The 23,445-nt window shown below is 36.9% G+C and overlaps 1 protein-coding gene across 4 annotated transcripts in view; it reads left to right on the top strand.

The window, feature by feature from the left end:
- BCKDHB (branched chain keto acid dehydrogenase E1 subunit beta) overlaps positions 1–23,445 on the top strand; it is a 116,476-nt gene that overhangs the window by 27,014 nt on the left and 66,017 nt on the right. For all 4 annotated transcript variants that reach the window (XR_008972533.1, XM_057412444.1, XM_057412445.1 and 1 more), the window contains exons 6-8: positions 3,643–3,751; positions 12,891–12,988; positions 16,521–16,631. Coding sequence is in view for 3 of the 4 variants with exons in the window: in XM_057412444.1 (XP_057268427.1) it covers positions 3,643–3,751; positions 12,891–12,988; positions 16,521–16,631 (318 nt within the window). In the remaining variant the exon portion in view is untranslated. The remainder of the gene's footprint in view (positions 1–3,642; positions 3,752–12,890; positions 12,989–16,520; positions 16,632–23,445) is intronic.

Below are 23,445 nucleotides of genomic sequence, written 5' to 3'. Positions count from 1 at the left end.
CAACATCAACTCTTCTGTGATTCTCTTATAATAACTTTAGAGAGGCTTTCTGTGCGAGATGGTGGCGTCCCTTGAAGCTAAGATTCCTGGGAATTAGATGGATAACTTTGCTAGAGAAGAGGGAGGGGTGGGATTTTCATATTGAGAGCACTATTTGCCAGCTCTCCATTTTTCTGGGTAAAATTTTGCCTATGGACTTGAGCTTCTGGATTGACTGGCATCCAGTCCACTGAGAAATGACTCACAGCTTGATCAAAGTGGAAGACTTAAGCAAACCCAGTATTTGTATGCTGAAGACACGTGTTCATTGTTTATCTGTTTAGACTATTCTCTATATATGATTTTGGTATTCTAAAACTCCAGATATTATTCATTTACAGGAAGGCCATAGATCTCCTACTTGTTTCTCTTTACTTAAATGAAACATCTGGTATTATTCATATTTCATGGTATTTGAGAAAGAATGAGTTTTTGTCTTCGGGTATTCTTTAGGGTCTCTGAGGTGTTCCTATTTTCATCTTGAAAATGTTTCCCGATATAGACAAAAGCAGTCTAGAATGTTTTTTGCCAGGTATTTGAATCAAATGGTTTCTTGAGCTTGTTTAAAAACTAGAGTAGTTTACCATCATATGGAAGCACAATATAACTTATATGATTAAGACACTGATGCCAGGTCTAGCAAACTTATTGTGATCTTGTTGGTCAATCTCAAACCTTTATGTACTGAACCAAGTGCTGACATTTAGTGGTACACTCTGGTAAGTTAATTATTTAATCATTTAATTTATCTAATTCATAGTGAGCTAGTACTACTGTGCTTATTCTTCTAGTAAGTTAACAAGTCAGAATTTTATTTAATCACTTAAGGTGATTTAATTTCTTTGCTCTCATGTCTGATCTTTTGTCTTGTTGATTTTTCACTTTCTTTCACTTTTCCTTGAGTAAAGTGCTGAAATAGGTTGCTAGCTGTAACATCTCATTTAAAGGTATAGGGTACATTAAATTCTGTGAAACTGATGGAATAATATAGAATCATAGAATCATAGAGTAGTTAGGGTTGGAAAGGACCTTAAGATCATCTAGTTCCAAGCCCCCTCCCATGGGCAGGGATGCCTCACATGAGACCATGTTGCCCAAGGTTCTGTCCAACCTGGCCTTGAACACTGCCAGGGATGGAGCATTTATATGCTAGTTTTTGATGCACAGAGAAGTATTTCAGACTCTTATCTTCTGAATTTTGTATTGTTGTGAAAATAATGTTGTTGCTTTAATATTTTTTTGCACAGCTGTTCATTAATAGAGTTAATGTTTAAGGCCTTATATTCAAAGTTGCAGGTCTTGTTTTGAATGAATCCAAACCCAGCCCTTAATGTATGAATCCAAAAGTGCAAATGGACTTGTGGTTCAGATGCATTTGCAAAAGTCTCAATCTGTGCATATTTTCTCTGAATTACAGTAGGAAAGGTCATGTGTTACAAGCTGGGAAAGGTAGGGGACATCTGGGGAGAGAGGTTTTCAAAAGTGCCCTCTTTATTAAACTCTGACCTAACATTTTTTTTTTGCCTTTCTTAAGGTGAAGTTTGGGTATTCCAAGCAAAAGGGAGTTTGTATAACTTTCAATGCTCAGGAGAAAGACTGTAATCATTAGTACTTAGTACAAGGCTTATCAGGGTGACAAGGACATTGCTAGGTGGTTGTATCTTTTGTTGTGAGGATATATGTCTTAATGAATCTGACTGATTTCCATAATCACTGTATTGACTCTCATCATTCTATTGTTCCAGAATATTTGCTGTCATGGCTGGAAGCTTTCTTTTAGTTTCCAGTCTAAATTTATTCCTGACCAACTTATGTATTTAACATCACTGTCTTTTATCTTCCTGTTCATATACTAAGAGAACAATTGTTTTCCCTTTAGTCTTTGTTTTATTAGACTAAGGAAATCAAAATATCAGAGAGATGTTAACAATTTCTGAAGCTTTATTGGCACCTTTTTCAAATTTTCTTCCAAAACAGTTGATATAGTCATGAAGTATTCCAGCTGAGTTTCTAGTAGTACTGACAATTCCTTGCCTATATTATTATGCTTTTTTTAGGGCTGCATGGCATAGTGTCCTAGTCATCCTTTGAGCAGATAATAAATTCAGATCTGAGTTTCTACTGCTGTGTTCTAGATTTGTAACAAAAATGCAGTCCTTAACTGTATGACTTTTCAGTATGTGTTGTTCATTTTCCTTGTGCTTTCATCAGTCATGTTTTCAGTGTGAACTAGGTCGTTTTGTTACCATCCTCTGTAGTGGCTGTAGTGGTAGTGACTCTCAGCTTTTGAACTGTTTTCTTTGCCATGTTCAGACTTAACGTCATGAGTGAATAAGGTAAATAAAGTCTGTCCTAAAAATGATGCCTAAGGAGCTGCAGTAGTAATATCCATGGGTAAATTCTCATGTGTCTTGTTACCAAATACTTTGGTGAAATATTAATAGACTGCTTCTATCCCTTGCTTACAAAAATCATGTATTAAGTTAATTTGATGTGATAGCAGATTTAAGTTGTATTTTGACTCTTTTCTATTACTTTCCTGTAATTAAATGTTCTTACTCTCAAAAAATATTTTGAAGCCTTCAAACTCCTGGAGGCAGTCAGTTACCGTGTCTAGTTACATGGATTTATTTACTTTTTTTGCTTTAAACATGTGCTGCAACTAATGCTTTTAGTCAGAGGAGTTCACAGAAGAGTTCACTTGTAACTTCGCAGCTATAAAAAATGTTTGCTAGTAGCCTTAATGCTGTATGTCCCAGCTCTTGAAGATCTCTGAGATGTAAATTAGCTGGACCTTCTGGTCTGAGGGAATAGAGTTCTTGGGTTCTATTTTCAGTTAAACTGTGACAATTTGGTAATATTCTGTTCATAAGCAACATTCTGTTAGATCATCCAAAATTAACTCTTCTGTTGGCAAGTAAATTATACTTGTCCTTCCAAGTATTCAGATTACACATGGAGGCCTTGCTTAGTTTTCTCTTTGTTTTATAATAGTTTAAGGCATTTTTTGGTATTTGTTCATTTCCGGAAATGAACATATTTCAGGCTTCCACCATAAGCAAAGGAAGTCAACTTTAAATAGCTATTTATTTTTTAGTCTTTAAAACTTACTGGACTAAGTCTGAATATCTTCTGGGTCTGCTTTGATGAATCTTTACCCAAGCAACTGAGGATCACTGAGCTGATTTTTTTTTGTTTGTTTGTTTATTTGTTATACATCTACCTTTATTTTACTAAACTCGCGACAATATATATATGTATATATATATTCTGATTCTATATATAGTCTGACCTACTTTCTTCTGTTCCTTCTACCTCAAAATGTGGTTGTTAAGATCCTAGTTCTACCTTATTGGAGGGGAGTCTGTTAGTATTTAAATCATGGTGTAGAGGGAACTATTCAAGCCTGATGAATGAATAAAGTAAAATTAATAATTTTGAGTGTATGTCAGTAACATCGCACTGATGTTACCTCACTTTGCAAGAATTGCTCAATCTATACATAGGTTTACATAAAGCAAATAATTTTTTTTTTTTTAATTTTTAATTCTGCTTGTAGCAGAATTTCGGTTTAAAGAAACTATTTTAAAAATATTTTTACAGATTGTTATTCCAAGGAGTCCTCTTCAGGCCAAAGGACTGCTCCTGTCATGCATAGAGGACAAAAATCCATGCATATTCTTTGAACCTAAAATACTTTACAGAGCTGCAGGTAAGGATTTATATATGTATTTTCCAATAAGCAACACTTTTTCTTATTTTTAGTTTTTCTCACAGATATATGTTGATAGTCACAGTTAAACCAGTACTGTAGCAAAAGTCTTGACTTGTTTATAGCTATGTTTGGGTGTTGTTTTTTTTTTAGAGGAATTATGAAAACTGATGAAGATCTCTGAATTTGGCTGCAAAGATAAATTAACATTAACAGTGTGATTCATGCTCAGTTAACTTTGGAAGTAGAATACTCTGTCCAGTCTTGGGTTAAAAATAAAAAGAATAAAATAAAAGAAATAGAACTAAGGCATTATTCCTTATGAAACTAATATAAATTTGACAGAAGTTAAACTGCCTTATTTTTTTTAACTTAGATACTAAAGTAAATTTCTACATCGTTTTTTAGTTTTCCAAAAGAATTGAACATCTACATCACTGTTCTTGAAAAGTTAGATTTCTTTTAAATGCTGTCTAAAAATCTTCAAAATCTGCTTGATAATGCTTGAGTTGGTTGTAACAATCGGGTTGTTACTTCTTTGGGCTAGAGAAATTGGACTGAGAACAGATAATGGATGAAAACAAATTTTGCATGTGGAGATAGGCAGAGTGATCTACAGAGCAACTGCTAAAATAGAACTTCAGCCATCACTTACCTTCAGTGTTTCTGTGCCTGTACCTCTGTATGCCAACTATACTTGAATCTCTCAATTCAGTTTATAAATTGACTGAAGCTGAGGGAAGGACAAAATGCTTGTATCTTACTTTGAACCTTTTAACACTGCATTTCCATTTATCCTCTTCCTAGAGAAGAGATCCAAAGAATAACAAGGGAAAGAGAAAGCAGACATCAAAGCTACATAAAAATAGCAGACTAACTTGGGAGCAAATTGGATATGTCCTGGAGAAATTGCTAATTTGCTTTTATATTTTCAAACAAGACCCAGAATACATGTTAGCAATGTATTTTTAAAAGTGCAGCTATTTTTAGTGTGGGGTGGTGTGATGTACCCAAAGAGTATTGCATTCCTTAATTTTTCAGTGTGTTTTGAGAGCTTACTGAAATTTAGCAATAAAGATGTCTGACCCTTCATTTAGATGAGGTAATTGAGAAAATGAACTTGGGTCTTTGAGTCATGTTAAACAAAGAAAAAAAAAAGTCCAAAATTCTTGTCTTTAAAAAAACCCTTTTCCTTTTCCTTTTTTCCTTTTTTCCTTCTCCTTCTCCTCTTTCCCTTTCTTTTTCTTCTTCCTCCCCCCCCCCCCAGTATTTGCAAGTCACAAAACCAGACTGGAGTTAATAGAATGCTTGCTTTCATAGTGGAATGAATGGCTGCGCATCAGTATCACACAGCTTTTGGGAATATAGGGAGGTTTTTGTGTCTGAAGAAATGACTTGTAAAGCAACTGCTGGAACATCTAGTGAACATAAATAAGTCTTGTGACTGAAATCTGGAGTGAAGATGTGCTGAAATAGTGGCTAATGTGGTTTATGTGCTGGTCAATAACCAACCTCAGTGTTGATGCGAGATGATGTTGGTAGTTTCTGAAAGCCTGTAATTTCCTCTTGTGTTCCAATGGCCTGATCGTCAGAGACATTCTCTACGTTTTTGTCTTAAAATTTCTAAGAACATCAATTAAGTGATGTAGGCTGAAATTTATCCTGCGTTTGTAGCAACATGTTATGAAGGTTATCATGACAGGTAGCTTCCTTTTTGGATATTAATAATATGACATAAAACCCTACCCAAGATTTGGGACCTCATTGTTCCAGGGGAAAAAAAAAAAAATCATTATTTCTATGACAATGGCTAAGGCACTGAATAATGGAATTATATTGACCCTACCATAAACTTTTTTATTCTAGCTTCAAGGGGACAGAGAACTTTATGACTAATGTTACAGTGGGTGTGTAGGAACTTCACTGAAAAATTAAGGTGTCAAAGATGATAATGGGAAGTAGTTTTTTCTGTCTGTAAAATTAATGTAGGCATTTGAGCTTCATCATTCTCCTCTAATGGAATTTTCTTTTTCCCTATGAGGCCTCTAAATAGCTATCAATGATATTTTGTTCACAGTTGTTAATATCTTTGAAAGTTTAGCTGAAAATAGGCTATAGCTGGGATAGTCTTAAAAACACAGGATAACTGTCCTTGTTCATGCGGGTTGAAGCTACTAATGCTCTGTTTAAAACAAATAAACAAAGCAAAACAAAACAAATCAAAACTGACATCACTCCCCACCACACCCCAACCAACCAAAAAGTGATACCTTCGATTTCTCCTGCTAAGTATTGCTGTTATTGTTGAAATTAGATGCTGGATGCTAATGATGGAGGATAATATGCATCTAGCTTAGGATGTATAACCTGAAGTTACTTTTTGAGAATGTTAAGCTGGGTGCCAGGGTAGGAGCTATGTAGGCTCACCAATTGCTCTCATGTTAAAGTGGAGTTTTTATGCTGGTAGATTTTTTTTTTTTTTTGGGGGGGGGGGGGGTGGTGGGGAGGTGGGTGGGTGGGTTGTTTGGTGTTTTTTTTTTTTCCTAAGATTCAAGTATGCTTGTACAGAAAAAGAATTTTCAGAAGTGTTTTGAAACATAAGTCTGGTCTCCAAGGTAAATCAGAGCTATAGCACAAAATATTTCAGTGTGACTATCACATGGATGTTCTGATAGCTTGCTGTTTTTATTGAATATTAAATTTAGCTGGATGTCTTCCAAAATGCATACAGATCTGCTTATTCATATATGTTGTATGCTTATTCAGACATGATGTAAAACTAACCATGTTATTAAATGAACATTCATTTCTATATGAATATTTGTTATCCAAATGTGCCTTTGCCCACAGAAGATACAAGAATAAAATTAGGCCTTATACCTTCACCCTAGTTATCCCTGGAAGAAAAGTGGATATCGAAGTAGCAGTGCCTCAAATGCACTGCATTGACACTGTGATGAATAGAAGAGAAAAGGCAGCTTCTGAAGTGAAAAAAAGCTTTGCAAGAAGATTTTGAAGACATTTTCCAGTTCATTCAAAAGTCACTCATACCTTAGATATGAGAGCTGTGGTAACAGCAAAAGGAGGGAGTGGACTTAAAGCTAAAATCTGAAGCACTGCCTAGGTGTATGTTAATAGTAAGTTTTAAAAGTTACAGAAAGCATCTATTTTGTTTGAATTAAATGCAGTTGATAAATTTCATATTCTGCATTAGCTCTGATGTGCAGCCAGTTTGAAATTGTCCCTATATACAGATATATGTGTTTATATGTAGGTACATGTAGCATGTTATTTATGTGCATATATATGTATATATAAATATATATGTATGCAAGATATATGACAAAGCAATAATTAGATTGGAAAGAAAAAAGTATATTTAGCATGTGTACTTGTACCTAGTAATTGCAGATTTCTTCTGCCTATGCTCTGAAGCAGCACAGTGCTGCATCTGTGGCTAAGACTCCCAGTGGCCGGACTGCCTATTTTTCTTGCACAGTCACCCCAGTTACTAGCAGTTTGTTTAACAGAGGACTTGCTGTTCCTCAGTGTGCCTGGGCTCTTCGGTGTGCTCATCTACTCTTTGGTTATTTGCTCAGTTTTGGCAGTGCCACTGCTAGATTGGTTGTACGTATGTGGGTGGGAATGACAGTGTTTCTTCTCCTGGACAACTCTTGAGTGGAGGATCTTAGCCAGTCTAGCAGCATTTCATGGCTCCCACAGGAGACAAAACAGCCTTTCACTTGTCTCATTCCAGTCATTGGTGGTAGCTCTTGTGTGGGATACATGCTATTACCTCCCCTGTAGCTGGTGGCTAAGACCCCCACTTGCTCCTGTAGCTCACACCACAGACCCAGGGTATCTGCAATCTGCTTTGACTCCCGTTGCTGCTGGCCCAGTGTCTTGTCTTCTCATGCTGGTCTCACCAGCAGCTGGCATTTAGTCCTCACAGCACACACCCCTGCACAGGTTGGGATTTCAAAAGAAGCTAGTACTGACCACCATGATGAGGCACAGGTCTCAGCCAGACGTGCTGACTGGCTCCATTTTATGTGCAACCGGCTCCTTCTACAACCCTTTATTTCCCACCTTGCTCCTCCCCAACGCCCTTCACCTTCATATGCCTTCATCTGCTGGTGTAGTTCCACACAATCCCTTCCAACACCCTGGGCCCTCAGGTTTGCATGCTTATCAGTTGCAAAGTCCTGATTTGCTCATAGTTACCTGATAGCTCGTCACTCACTGTTCCCGATCAGTTTGTTTCTTGGTTTTGTCTCTTTATGCTTATCTTCAGGTTTGTGTCTCTTGATATTTTGTTTATAGCTTTTCCTTTTTCTTTATTATCACATATGACAAGGACTTCTGTCAGATAATCTTACTGAAAAAAACCACTCCCACATTCCCCATCCTTATCAATAAGTGAAACTGAGCAGGTTTGATTCTTCTTACTGCCTCCCTCATCGTTTGCTGGCTCAGTTTGTGTCCCTGTGTATTCTTCCTTATGGCTTCTCCCTCCTGCCATTATCCTCTTTTGCCCTGAAAAAATCCTTGTCCAGACATGCTTAAAGGAGCAGATGTTCTCTCCTTCCACATCATAACCTTACAGTCATCATCAGAAGTTTTGTGTATGTTGAATTGCCTTGTATAGAATTAGAAAGGAGAAAAGAAATACAAGCCTTTTCTGGGTAAAAGTCCAGAGGTAAATATACAAGTACTCATACAGAGAGAATTCTGTTGCTGGCTAACTTATGAGATTATAATGATATTGAAAGTGCTGTGGGGACATCCCCCTAAATGTCAGGGATACTAAGAAAATAGCTGAATTAAAAAGAAAAAGGAGGCTTTGATTTATAAAAAGTAGTTAACAGTCTGTGCAGTGTCAAGGACACATAATGATTATAAATCAAAGGAGAAGATGAGTCACCTTGACATTATCAGGTTCAGACATCTTGTGGAGAACCTACTCTGATGTTTTTTGACCTTTTCAGTTTCATTTAATTGTACTATATATGACATTGGTCATGTAGAAATAAATACAACTTGCATCAGTGGTTGTTATAGAGACAAGACAGGTAAGATGAGAAAACGTGTTTTCTTTCTGCTGTTCAGACTGGTCTTTTAGAAAAAGCAACAGATGGTGCAGCCTCTTAACTTGTGGTCCTTTTTTCTCTGATAATTACAAGTTTTTGTTAATTGCTTTGTTTGAAATCTATTTTGAAGTATTTTATTTAAAATATTTTGTTTATCTTTACTAATAAATTAATAGGCTGCTTTCTATATTAACATTGTTCTGGTTTGGTTAATTACAATGGAAGAATATGCATAGAATAGTTTAATATGCTACTTTTCATCCTTATTATTGGAGTTTCATAAAGCATTTGAATAAAATTCTCCCAAATCTAGATTAAATCAGTGTAATTTTTTTGAATTTTGCAATTAAAATTATTAGGAATCCTAGGTTAGCTTATCCAATGGCCATCTTGTTGCAGAATATTTTAGTATAGTAAGAAATCAGTTAATTTATGTAATTTTATGTTATATTTAATTTCCATGTGTGGATAATACCATGACACAGGAAGGAGCTCTTTTTGTATTCATGTACACCTTCCAGTTTTTCCTCTGGAGCATCTCACTGTCACTTCAAAACCTTTCTAGTCATGACAGTTGCCCATGATCCCACTCAGAGGTCCTGTGGCATCTTTATAAAAGGTTCTTTTTCTCTAGGTTTCAGGTAAATGACCATGAAAAAGACAATTATGCAAGGCCAATTAGTACAGTTGTGGGTTTCATTACTTTCAGAATCACTGCTTTCTTTTGTCTGAGGGTTTTTGATGTGCAAAAATCCTTAGAAGCCTGGCTTGCTTTACTGCCAACCAGTAATGTGCAGTGAGCAAGGGCTGGATGTACCTTTCCACTCTTTCTTTCTCTGACCTATATTCCTTTAGCCACTTGTTATTCAGATAAATTATTACAGGAAGACACTGATATTTTCATATATTAAAAATGCTAGCTTGCAAAGAGATCTGATTTTGTGCTATGCTTAAAAGCACCTTGAGTTGAATTTTTTTTTTCTTTTCTTGACATGTGTTGAATTATGCTGGAAAAAAACCAAAAATATTTCTGCTTTGTTTTTAGGAAGGATGATTTAGTTAATATGTACATCTCTTCTGTGTCTGCGCGGGTGAAGTGAGATATCTCTAACTGGCAAAAACTTTTTTTACTGTGAGGGTGGTCAAACACAGGAACAGGTTGCCCAGGGTGGTTGTGGAGTCTCTAGCTGCGGAAGTACTCGAAACCCAACTGGACATGGGCCTGAATGGCCATCTCTAGGTGACTTAAGGAGGGGGCTTGGACTAGGAGACCACCAGAGGTTGCTTTTTACCTCAGCTATTCTATGAAATTTGTAGTACTTATGCATCATTGCTGGCAAAAACCAAGCCAACCAACCGAAACCAAACATCTGTAATTACAGTTAAAATAAATAAATAAATAGATAGATAAATAGAATTACTTGAGTTATTAGAAAGTTATGTTTATAATTTGTAAGCCAGGAAAAAAAACTAGGTCATTCTACTTTGTATTGGAACATTCATACCAGTGAAGGAAAAATACAAAACACTTTATTTCTCCTGATGGTATCATTCAGTAGGATTCTTTACCATAACTTCAAGAAGCAATTTTGTTCAACAGGAAGTCAATAGCTATTTTATGAACTATGAAATATGTTAACAAAAAACCCCTAAAACAAAACCAAACTCTGCCTTCTTTATAAATTAGTTTTGTGTGTTTAGGGAGTTGAGTAAGATTCCCATACACTTATCATTACAACTTACTTTAAAAACTATTTTTTGACTTTCTGGTGCAGAGACAAGTTCACCTTTAGATCAAAACAATGTTTATTTTAAAATATTATATATGGATGCCTTTTATCACCATTTTAATCATTAAACATGTCAATGTATAGTGTGTTGGATCGTTGCTTCAAAACAAGCACAACTGACCTAATGTGTTTCCATCTGAAAAGTGGTAAATGGGTCTTGAGTGGAACCACCTTAATGCCTTTTTAAATACTCTCTCATTGTGATGTATTTTAGGTGAATAGATAACTTTTTTTTTTTTTTTTCAAAGCAAAAGTATTCAGACAAATTAAAACTGTGATCACAAGTTTTTGATGCCACTTTCTGTATAGGTCCTGAAAATTTTTCCTTCTATTGAGACATCAAACTGTGGAGCATCATTCTTTGCAGATATCAGGAGGGTGCTGGCACAACTTTTTCTTCTCATCTGATTATTGAAGTACACTTTCAAGGCTTTCTTTTTGCTTATTAAAATTCGCTGCAGTGATAACTTGAGATTTTTTGATCAATTGTAGTTTTGTCCATCTCCAAAACTGATGCTCATATTTTGGCTTGGGACACACCAGGACTTACTATCATTTTTTGTGTGTATATATATATATCTTATTGCTGTGATATCTAACGTAAATTAAACACTAGAGAGAATGTGTTTTTAACAATATAATTAAAAATCATGATTATAATGAAAAAAACCACGGCAGTCAGGTGAAGTTCCTGACGACTGGAAAAAGGGAAATATAACCCCCATTTTCAAGAAGGGAAAAATGGATGACCCAGGGAATTACAGACCAGTCAGTCTCACCTCTGTGCCTGGCAAAATCTTGGAGCAGATTCTCTTGGAAGACCTGCTGAGGCACATGAAAATCAACAAGGTGCTTGGTGACAGCCAGCATGGCTTCACTAAGGAGAAATCCTGCCTGACCAATTTGGTGGCCTTCTCTGATGGGGCTGCAGAACTGATGGACAGGGGTAGAGCAGTTGATGGTATCTACCTGGACTTGTGCAAAGCGTTTGACACTGTCCCACACGACATCCTTGTCTCTAACTTGGACAGACATCAATTTGATGGATGGACCACTCGGTGGATAAAGAACTGGCTGGATGGCCGCACACAAAGAGTTGTGGTCAATGGCTCAATGTCCGGCTGGAGACCAGTAACGAGTGGTGTCCCTCAGGGATCGGTGTTGGGACCGGTCTCGTTTAACATCTTTGTTGGTGACATGGACAGTGGGATTGAGTGCGCCCTCAGCAAGTTTGCCGATGACACCAAGCTGTGTGGTTCAGTTGATACGCTGGAGGGAAGGAATGCCATCCAGAGGGACCTTGACACACTTGTGAGGTGGGCACATGCCAACCTCATGAAGTTTAACCATGCCAAGTGCAAGGTCCTACACCTGGGTCGGAGCAATCTCAGGCACAGCTACAGGCAGGGCAAAGAAGAGATTCAGAGCAGCCCTGTGGAGAAGGACTTGGGGGTGTTGGTTGATGAGAAAATGAACATGAGCCGGCTTCAGTGTGCGCTTGCAACCCAGAAAGCCAACCGTATCCTGGGCTGCATCAAAAGGAGCGTGACCAGCAGGTCCAAGGGGGTGATCCTGCCCCTCTACTCTGCTCTCCTGAGACCTCACCTGGAGTATTGTGTGCAGTTCTGGCGTCCTCAACATAAAAGGGACATGGAACTGTTGGAACAAGTCCAGAGGAGGGGCACAAGGATGATCAGGGGACTGTAACACCTCCCGATTGAAGACAGGGTGGGAAAGTTGGGGCTGTTCAGCCTGGAGTATCTGAAGGGGGCCTGTAAGGATGCTGGGGATGGACTCTTCATTAGGGACTGTAGTGATAGGACAAGGGGTAACGGGTTAAAACTTAAACAGGGGAAGTTTAGATTGGATATAAGGAGAAAGCTCTTTAGTGTGAGGATGGTGAGGCACTGGAATGGGCTGCCCAGGGAAGTTGTGAATGCTCCATCTCTGGTGGTGTTCAAGGCCAGGTTGGACGAAGCCTTGGGTAAGACGGTTTAGTGTGAGGTGTCCCTGCTCACGGCAGGGGAGTTGGAACTAAATAATCTTAAGGTCCTTTCCAACCCGAACTCTTCTATGATTCTAAATACTTTGAATTACAGCAAAACCTTTGATGTAAAGGCTTATACTCAATGTGGTTTTGGCCTATTGTTTTAGATGGCATTAACATTTAAGAATTTTTTTATTGTGTATTTTTAGGGGATAATACAGATTAGTAAAGTAATCTAACCCTTATTTCTCCCCTTGTTTTATTTTACTCAGTGGAACAAGTTCCTGTGGATCCCTACTACATTCCCCTGTCTCAAGCTGAGGTACTGCAGACGGGCAGTGACGTGACACTGGTTGCTTGGGGCACTCAGGTCAGTAAGGATCTTACAAGCTATTTTTCATCCAGCAAAGCCTAGGCTAAGTTTTAGGTGATGTTTGAATTATGTTGCATTTGGTCTCAGGTGCCAGATAATAAACTGCGTTCATCTTCCATCACTGTATGCTTGAATAAATGATTACCAGTGCTTATATTTATATGAAACCTGCTTTTTATGATGTAAGATTTTACTTGATTTTGGTTCAAGCTGACTCTGGAAATGCAAAAGAGTACCTGCGCATGAGGTTAATGATTTATCCGTGATTCTGAAAGTGATATGTTTAAAATGGGGCAGAGATATGACTCTGAGGAAGACAATGGGAGAGTTCAAAGTAGTATGCTGAAAGAAAAGTACAGATTTTTACTATATCATTTAAAACAGTGCAGTCTGGGGTTCCCTTTATATAAAGAGGTAAAATCCACTGAATATTTAATACAACTAGGGATTGATATAGTTTTGATTCAAACAGTTATATTTGAAAGCTGTTTAAGAAGGACTGGAAAACCCTCGTTCCCCCTAATCCCCAAATTAAAATGTGCAAATATTGAAAAATGTAGTAAGAAAATAAATGCTCTTTTTCAAGAATTGTAGAGAAGAAATTTGAGTCTGGTTTGCAATTAGCAATTTTTTATTGCCTTTAACCAATAATTAAGAAATTGCTGTTTTCCTGGCCTATTTATATCTGAGAAGCTTTTAGAGGAGGGAGTGTTATAACTTTTCATCATTACAAGGGTATTGAATTGATCGCTGTGTTGTGCCTTTTGTTTGTTGTGTTTTTTTTTTGTTTTTTTGTTTTTGTAATCTATAATCTTCAGTGCTTTTCTGTGATGCTTTCCTTGTTCTCAGACTTCGTGATCTGCTTTGTGATCTTTTCTAGCTATAGTTGTTGCTACTAGTCTTTGGCATTAAATTATGGAGTACTTCAGTATCTTTACTTGTACTCATTTCTCCAGCAGAAAGCAGTTTCTATAGTTCTCTGTGTTCCCTTTTGAAAGTGCAAATTTCTCTACATATGGGTGAATTCTTAATGTTCAAAGTATTCCCAAAAATTTAATTGATAAAATAATGGCTTTAAAGCTGGCTATGGAGACTTAAAAATAATCTTGAGTTTACCCAGTAGGCAGTAGTGCAGAGAGAACTTGGAGTGACATCCGTCAAAAAAGATGGTGTGCTTTGGAGCTTGGAAAATATAGGCCAAGTGTTCAAAGAGGCGGTTCTTTTGATGTGAATAGTAATAGGACAGATGTTCAGCCCTAATCCAAATTTGGGAGCTGACCAAACCATGGGTGTGGCGGTATAATGCAACACAGGGACAGATGCTTAGTGCATGCACAGTAAAACAGCATATTCTGGTTGTGTTGAGCTTCTGCAGATCAAATATGTTCAGTGAGTTTGTGCTGAGGGTGTTTGCAGGCTGTGTACATAAACTTGGAACTTGATTGCTAAATGTGCAGCCAATCCAGAGTTTATTGTCAATGGGCTTAGTGATTGCAGGTACTCACTGGTTACTTCTTGTGTGATTTCAGACATTAGGTAGTTGCTTGGCAGCTGCTGCTCTGGTGGAATGGCCTGATGCTTGCTTTTCTGGGTGGTACTAATGAGGAGAGGGGCAGTAAAGGCTTTTAGTCCTTCTGCAGTTGTGCTCAGTCTTTTATTGTCATTAAGTAAAACTTATCCCCTGTGAAGTAGGTAAATATTCTCACTTATACTTCCAGAGAAAAAGCAAAAATATCTATCCCATGTGTCATGTTAAAAATTCTCAAATCCTTTTATTACAGTCGCAGAAGTATTAGAAGTTTAAACAAAACCACTACTGCAAGTGAGATGTCATTTTATTATTGCAATGCTTGTATTGATTTACCTTTTAAAATAGTCCTTTGGTGTTTAGTTATTCATATTTGTGTTTTGTGGATGCATATTTAGATACTTAATCATAGAATGGTTTGTGTTGGAAGGAACTTTAAAGATCATCTGGTTCCATCCCTCTGCCACAGGCAGGGACACCTTCCTCTAGACCAGGTTACTCAAAGCCCCAAGCAGCCTGGCCTTGAGCAATGCCAGGGATGGGGCAGCCACACCTTCTCTGGGCAACCTGTGCCAGTGCCTCACCACTCTCACAGTGAAGATTTTTTTGCTAATGACTAATCTAAATATATCATTTTGCAGCATAAAACTATTCCCCTTGTCCTAATAATCCTGTTTCAGCATAGATTTTTGCTCTGTGTAGAAATTAATACTTCTCTCTGACCATCAACCACTTGACACTCTCTGACTGTGTCCATTCTGTTAAAATCTGTGGCCTTCCAGACCAAGATGACCTCCATCCAAATTTTTTTGGGGGGATGGTCCTTGGCCTCCAACCCCTTGTGTGTGCATAGAAGTTGCTCAGTGTAGGTCATCTGTCTCAGTCCAAACCTGTATTATTAGATGTTCTAACACTGAGGAAAATATCAGTTTATTTACAGTATCATCTGGAAAAGTTCTTTTTTACCCCTATATCTCATGAGCAAATACTTTTTGCAGAGGTAATTGTTGAGGGTAATCTGAGTTGTTATAACAGTTGTTACTTTCCATGTTGCAGCATTTGCTTGCTAATGTTTGCTTTAGGGAAGCCAATGTTTACAATATGTTTTGCTTTAAAGTGTATAATATAATGTCAGGATACAATTTTAAATGTATGTAGTATTGCTTTCTCTTCATATCATAACGTCTTGTGAAAAGGGTACTGATGGATGTGGGCTGTTTTATATCTACATTGATGCACTTACATACGCTGCTAAATACATTCCTTGACTGATGGATAGTAAACAATATATATTCTAATTCAGTACAAGCCTCTTACTAGAGGGGAATACTTTTTTGTTTTAGTAAAATGTTAATTATAATAGATAATGTAACATTTGTAATGTTATTAAACTGTATTATTTATTAATTAAAAGACCAATGAATGGCCATGTTGTCAAATTGCCAACATGTTATTATTGTAGGGGTTGTGACTGGATGTTTACAGCTAATTTTTTTTTTATGTAGTACTTACTATCTCTCCTAACTCTTAATAAAATAATGCTTTAGAGATGATCACTTGGTAATCTATTGCATTTTCAGTAGATTCTAGTAAGCTTAGAATGCTTCTTGCAGGATTCCATGCTACTGCTCCATAAAAATATGTTGATACATCTGATACAGCTGCTTAATTGCAGTCTTAAATACTCCTTATCCTAAACCCCAGACTGACTAGAAATATAAAATAGTGATACTGATCACTGCAATATACTTTTCTAGATAACAAGTTTTGTTTTCAGTGATTCTTCACTGAAGTTAGTTCTTGAAGCACTCCTAAAATACTAGGATTAAGGAGTAAATAAGAATGAACTGAATAATAAATGCTTATTAGATTACGGAATAAAAGCATTTGTGCTAAACATGGAGGTATTATGTTAAGTCCTTGCTTGTATTCAGTATGCATAACTGAGAAAATCTTAAACAAATTAAATGTTTACTTGGTGATAATACATTGCCTTTTCAGGTACATGTGATCAAAGAGGTGGCAGCAATGGCTCAAGAAAAGCTTGGTGTGTCCTGTGAAGTTATTGATCTGAGGACCATCTTACCCTGGGATACAGAGACCATTTGCAAGGTAAGGAAATGATGCATATTAATTTAAAAACACAACAAACCAAAAATCCCCATGAATAACAGCAATTTAAATGTAAATAATGATGACCTTGTTCTTTAATTTTTTTTTAAAGGCCTACGTTTTGTTCTCTTGTGCATATTGGTCTGTATTTTCTGTTCTGAAGAGTAAGTACTCATTACATGGACGAAACATTTGCTTTAGCATTGAAAGAGCATTATGTTTAAGGGTTCAGAATAGTGTTAGAACACATGCTCTTTGCATTGAAACAAAGAGCAAGATTTAATCAGTCTTGTGCTTGAAAACTGCATTTCCACGATTTCTGGTTCTTTCTGAAATCTTTGCTGTTTTGGGTCTGAAGAGATCAAGTGAGATCTTTTATTCCCTGATGTTCTATACCAAACCTTTATCTAGTTTTAGGTCTGTAATAATGTGCTTTAGTTTTGTTTATCCATATTTCACAAAAACCAACAACAGCAAAACCAAACTGGAGATCATTAAAGCAAAACCTTGTATCTGGAAAACTTGATTTCTCTCTTCCTGATTATTGTCTAAGTTTTTTTCTGTTTTCCTGAATTAGAGGTTTTTTTTTGGTGCATTTACAAGCCCTATAATCTTCCTCCCCCCTTTAATTTTTCACTTACCCATGTGATGAGGCACTTTTAACATTATAGATATATGAATAAACTTAGATTTTGCAAAATAAATGTTAGTATTACTGCTTTGTGACCACTCTTATAGCCAGGTCTTTTCCATAGCTACCTCATGAAAGTTAGTCTGAAGTCTCTTCCATGAAAAGACTTTTTACCAAGCTACTTGAGAACTGTAGGAGAAGAGAAGCTGCCTGGCTGCCATCCAGCAACACAAATGCTAGTGAACGTGCTTTTGGACTGCAGTGCTCCAAAAGGTTGTGCAGGAGTTGTTGTCTCTGATTATTTACAGCGTTAACAATTAGAGATTAGAGCATAGCTGAAGTTTTACTCCTTACTTTGTTAATGGCTCCCTTGATTTAAGCTTGGACAAGTTGTGTGGGTTAGCAGAATGCTTGCTGCCTTCTGATGGAGCTGCAAGTTTCCTTCAGCTGGCAAATCCACAGTCCTACAGGAGTGCGGCTAACAACTCATTGTGTCCTAATTCAGTCTCTGTACACTAGCTCATTTTATGCTGCTGATCTAATCACTTTGAAACTTGAGAGATGTCTGCAGCTTAGTTAATTCAGGCCTAGTAACTTTAGCATACTGAGATAAAATAACATAGGGAATGGGAAGACCAATGGGCTTAAAAAAGATGTGTAGTTTCATCAAGTACCTTCTGTGCTTACAGTTTATAATTTAAGACAAAAAGCTATAATATCTACTGCTAAATTGATTTCTACATACATTTAAATAGGACAGACTAGACACACCTTACTGACACACTCTCTCTATGTAGAATATCTTAATCATGTGTTTTGTCATTCTATAGTTGCTCAGTAAGGGGCTTGCTCTTGGAAAGGTAAAGTATAAACAGATTAAGTGTGATAAAGGGAAAGATAAACCATTGGTCTGCTACTCTATGGTAAGACTTGTACTTCTCCATGGTATTAATTTTACTGTTATATTTGTCTGAGGGGCTGCCAGTGGGGCTAGATGGAGCAGATTATGGGAGGAAAGATCCATGTTGGACATCCACTATTGGCAATGTCCTATTGTCCGGTTATGGATGTGTAACAAATTGTGTACTTGCATACATAGCTATGTGTTGCCTCATATAAATCTGATCTTTTCAATTGAAGTGTTTTCAATGTTTGTTTGCAGTGTATTTCACATTACTTGGATGTACTATCTGTAAAAATTGAAATGAGTTGTCATCAATAAGAAGAGAATCTTTGGCAGTAATAAATCCTTTATAATCCGTTATGAAGAAGTAAAGTTATTCCTATTTTCTTTCTTTTTTTTTTAGCAAAGTTTTTTCCCACTCTTTAAAAATTTGAGTTGACATTCTATGAAAACAAAGTATCTTTTTGAAAGAGCCATTAAGTCTGTTTTGTTGGACTGGACCTGCACTGAAATGCTGTCAGGAAAAAACACAGCTGTGCTTAGGTAGTGCAGAGCTTTAGTTGTACAATGTTTTGCAAATCTGTACATTAAAAATATATATTCTGTGAAGACTTTCATCTTATGTTCCATCCTGAACCTCTTTTAAGGTAACTGTGGCATAAATAGAATAATGGAACAGATAGACCTGTTGCTTTAAATCTGTTAATGAGTTACTATTAAGAATTATAAGAGAAATAAAGTGCACATGTCTAGGCAGCTGTTCAATAATACCAGATAGTGAATGTTTTTAGCATTGATCTTATGTTAGTATGTCTGCAGGCTGCCCAGTCTGGTGGGAAAAAATGTTAAATTATCTACTTCTGTAGATCTTGTATGTTTTCCTCAGTTGAAAATAATCAGTGTTTTGCATTTGGTACTATGCAGCACTTAACTTTTTAACTTAATTTGCCTCCTAGATAGCCAGCATAAATAGAAGGATGGAAACTATAGCTGTAGCTACTTGCTGTAGCCTCATCCCCAGAGGAGCTGCTTGGTGTAGCTGTTGGAGATGACAGTGGCTTACAGGTCAGCTCTGGTGACGAGACTTGTTTTCTTTCTGAGATGCCAATGTCAAAGACCAAGAGAGCAGTACAAAAGCTGGCCATGCCAGAGAAAGTCCTCTGCTGTCCATTGGTCTACTTAAGTTCTTTTTGGGCCTCTTAAATGATAATGGGATTGCTTTTACTTTTGTCCAGCCAATAAGCAAATCATCAACTGTTACAGGCTGTCCTTTGCCTTAGATGATTACTTATGTCAGCCTCCATAAATCTGAGGACAAGTGTTTATGTTTTTCTTTGTCTTATATGTATGTTTGAGATATATCTATAATTTATTTATCCTCTGAATGCAGAGGAAAAGGATGGTGCATGTGATACACTGCAACCTTATTGCTGTTCTGCTGGTGCTTGGGTGCATGATCCTTTGCTGGTGGGAGTCTGTGCTGTGATCTTGTCAGAGAACAGGACTTTGGGTTTTGACATAAAGATACATCTCTCAGTCTTGACAGCTGTGGTGTAGGCAAGAAAGTGGGTGGCCTGAAATGGTTAGGCCTTTGGAGATGAGCAGTAATGTCAAAATTTTCACTGAAAATCTAACTGCTAAGTCTGCTGTCTGTAGCTGTTGCTATATAGAAAATTATGTCATCAAAATAGGTATTTCATAAATGTGCGAAGTTATTATTTACAACTGCCATCAGAGGCCTCTTTAGCCAAGTTAATCAGCTGCTTTGTCTTTCCATTGCTCTTTTGAGTGTGTTTATTAATGTATAGCTGTGAGTGAAACATAAATATAAATAATAACTTATAGTGAACATAAATAAAAATTGCTGCCTAATTTTAATAATATTTTCTTTGTGTTTTTAAGATTTTTGATATTATCTTTAGTTTTGAAATAGGTCAGCATTTGTCATCTGTGAGACAAGTAGATGAGGGTGCATCTGCTTGTAGCAGACTGCCATGGGCTTTGAATGGATCCCAGGATTAATTGAAAACTTCTCACTGGTACAATTCCTAGGACAGGTAAATGTGCAAACAGGGTCTAGATTTTTCTTTTGTCAGTTTTCAGATGCTTGAGTACCGAAGTTTGAGCTAGTTACAACAGCTCACAGACTACCTCCTGGGGATCATTTATCCCAGCTGTTTCAGGAGCCTATTCTGGGGTGAGATAAATTTGCCTCTGGAAATGCCTTAGTTTAAAAGTTTGTTTTTCTTGCCTTTTAAAAGAAAAAAAAAAGAAAAGAAAAGTTAAGGGAGTCCTGATTGAGTGCAAAGTCAGGTGAGATAAATCACACCCTCATTGAAGGTGACACCTACTGCTGACAGAAAAGATGTAAGTAGTTGCCCTGCTAAAAAATATCTGACGCCTCTTTGCTAGAATAAAAAGAATCTCTGTGTATGTATATTTAAATACTTTTATGTAAGGTTTCATTACTATTTAACTTGGGAAAGCTTCTTGTGAAAAAAAGATATTGTTCCCTATTAAAGGCAACAGATACAAACAGTTCTTTGCCTCAGAAAATTGATCTAGTCTGTTTCATGATTCTCTAGCATTCTTTAAAAAATAGCATTCCTTCTCTGGATCAAGATAAATCCCTGATTTCAGAGGCTGACAGCTTAAAAAGACATACAGGAAATATTTTAAGTCACATAAATTAGTTTAGACCTGTATTTTATACATTGTTGCTTTTCACAGAAATCTAGACAGGTAAAAATTTGAACTACATAAAGTGTAGTATGTTTCTTAGTTGTCTATATTCAGTCTGAATTTGTCATTTTGAACATATTTCAAACTGCTGAAACTATGACTTCTGTGCATATGTTAATTTGATTGGCTCAATGTGAAAGCTTGATATGTGGTCTCTTCTGAGGGTTTTCATGTACTTAGAAAAATAACGTCTGAAGTGATTATTTTTCTGACTTTTGTGAAGTGTTTATACCAGAGAATTCCTCTTATTTATTTATTTATTTATTTTAAATCCCTGTTTTTTTGTTTTCTTATGCTGATGGCAAGGACTGGTTTAGGTTTGAGCTAGGGTGCTTGTATGTCATGATCACTTAAGGTTGGACTGTTCTTCTCAAAAGATTCAGATCACACTGAAAGTGTCAGTAGTTGAATCTGCCAGAATCTGATACCTTTTAAGGTCTAAAGCCTTTTAATAAAACACAGCACTTTGAAGACAAAGATGGGAAGCCAAGACCTTTTGGAGAGTAACCTCCTTACAGGAGTGATCACATTCCCATTTGTTTTCTCTCTTACTGTGGTTTGGTGCTTATTCTGTGTGATTTAGTGTAGTAACAGCAATAGAATATGAGCAGGCTGATCTCCCAATTTAACCTATAATTTGATAACAAGGTCACACCCTAGGGAGGATGAAGATTGGAGTGGAGAGCCCTTGTGCTGACAAGGGATTGAATCCAAGTCTTGCTCCTCTTCATGTGCCCTTACTACCATCTCTGATTGAAGAGTTGAGTACCTAATGAGCTTATGTCCACAGGGCCCTGACAGTTTGCTGTCAGTTCAATGTTAGCAGGTTATCAGCATGCAGAAAGCACAGTTCAGTCTCTGAAGGATATAATTTATTGTGGTTGCTTAAGCAGTGGGTCCTAAAAGGCTGAGTGTATGAACTGTGTGTTTAGGTTCTTAAGTAAGTCTTTCATCATGCCTTAGTTGAGAAGCACGGATCTACTGCACACTTGATGCAATAGATGTCATATCTTCCTGTCTATGTGATCTGCTTTTGTGCCCATGTCAGGTTGCTTTTTGCTCTCTTCATATAACATTATAATGTAATTTGATGTACTGTGAGATACCTGGGTGGTTACATGTAATTATTTTAGGTTACATGTAGTTATTTTGACTTTAGCAGGTTTTTTAAACTTTTTTTTTGATACATTTTTGCTCAGTCACCATAGCCACTTAGTTCAGCCACATGGAAGAAATGCAAGATCTTAGTAGTATAATACAGCTGTCCTTATTTGTAGATATGTTCCTAAAAGGAAGAAAAATAGTTGTATTTATAATTCCTTTTTCATGATGGATGTTGGAGATTTCCCTTATGGAGGTGGGGGCTCTAGCCTTTTGCGAGGGAAGTCTATCAGCGGTTTATTTTTACTGAGTGTAGAAATAATTTTATGCACAGACTGATCTGTAATCTTTCTAAAGGCTTTCACAAGAAAAATGGAACGGGTTGTACAGGTTGTATGTGCATAGAGCTCTGGTATAGTGTTTCTGAATGAGATATAATGTGATTCTTTGTGCTTTAACTCTAGAGGATTGAATATAAATCAGTTGAATATAAATCAACTCCTAAAATGTAGCTAAATAGATCAGCATAAGAATTGTGTCTTAGGGAAGTGACATGAGGCTTTTCAAAAACTATGTGTTGCCTCTGCTGCCTCCTTAATAAACGTAACAGTGAAGGCTGTCTTTAGATTACTGAGCCTCTTGTCTATATGTACATTCTCAAAGCACTATGTTGTTTCATGGACAAGTGAAAAATTTAGTAAGACCCGTGTTTACTTTGACTATCTTTGCTGATTTCTGACTAAAACTCTTTATTCCCTAGGGCTGGAGTACGAGTGATACAGTGGTTGTGATTCAGAGGAGTTAGCTGTTCACAGAGTGGGTTACTTTCTTTTGAGGGAGGGAATGCATGCCCTGTGCTTATTGTAACATCAGCATCCTGCATCTTTGTGTTTTATTCATGTATGAGGGAGCTGGGATCAGGAGTGATTTCTCCCCTTTATACCTTCAGCTGTAACCTTGAATATCTGAAACTCGTGCTTCTCAACATACGCTGCTCATAAAGAAACCTCTGCCTGACCATGCTCTGCTGACTCCTCAGCTGTTGCATGTGGATTCAGATGTCTGCATTTAGTGCAGGCACAGCAAAGTGTGAGTTCCTACCCAGGCAGGTAACATTTTGCTACTATTTGATTGATTAGCTGTGTTTTTACTGGAAGGCTAAGCTATCACGAAAAATGCTGCTCAAGAAACTGAAACATGAGATGTATATGAAATATCTATAAAATATTTTACTTTACAACCTACAGAACTGTTTAAAGATGTTTTTTCTCCCTTTGAGAAATCAGGCAAAACTTTTTTGCCTTTAACATGCTCAACAGATTTGCTTGGAAGCTTTGGAGAGTTTAGTCTGTGTGGATTTTTCTGGCTATGAACTGTTGGGTGGTGTGGTATTGATTAAAAGCCAATGGAACACTTCCCAGTGCTTCAGTGGTCAC

This window comes from Pezoporus wallicus, unplaced genomic scaffold, assembly GCF_028554395.1.
Source record: "Pezoporus wallicus isolate ANWC-B61680 ecotype Strahan unplaced genomic scaffold, APGP_CSIRO_Pwel_v1 contig_4788, whole genome shotgun sequence".
Lineage (NCBI taxonomy): Eukaryota > Metazoa > Chordata > Aves > Psittaciformes > Psittacidae > Pezoporus > Pezoporus wallicus.
The sequence above is the reverse complement of the archived record's forward strand: the minus strand, read 5'-3'. Positions and strand labels throughout refer to the sequence as shown.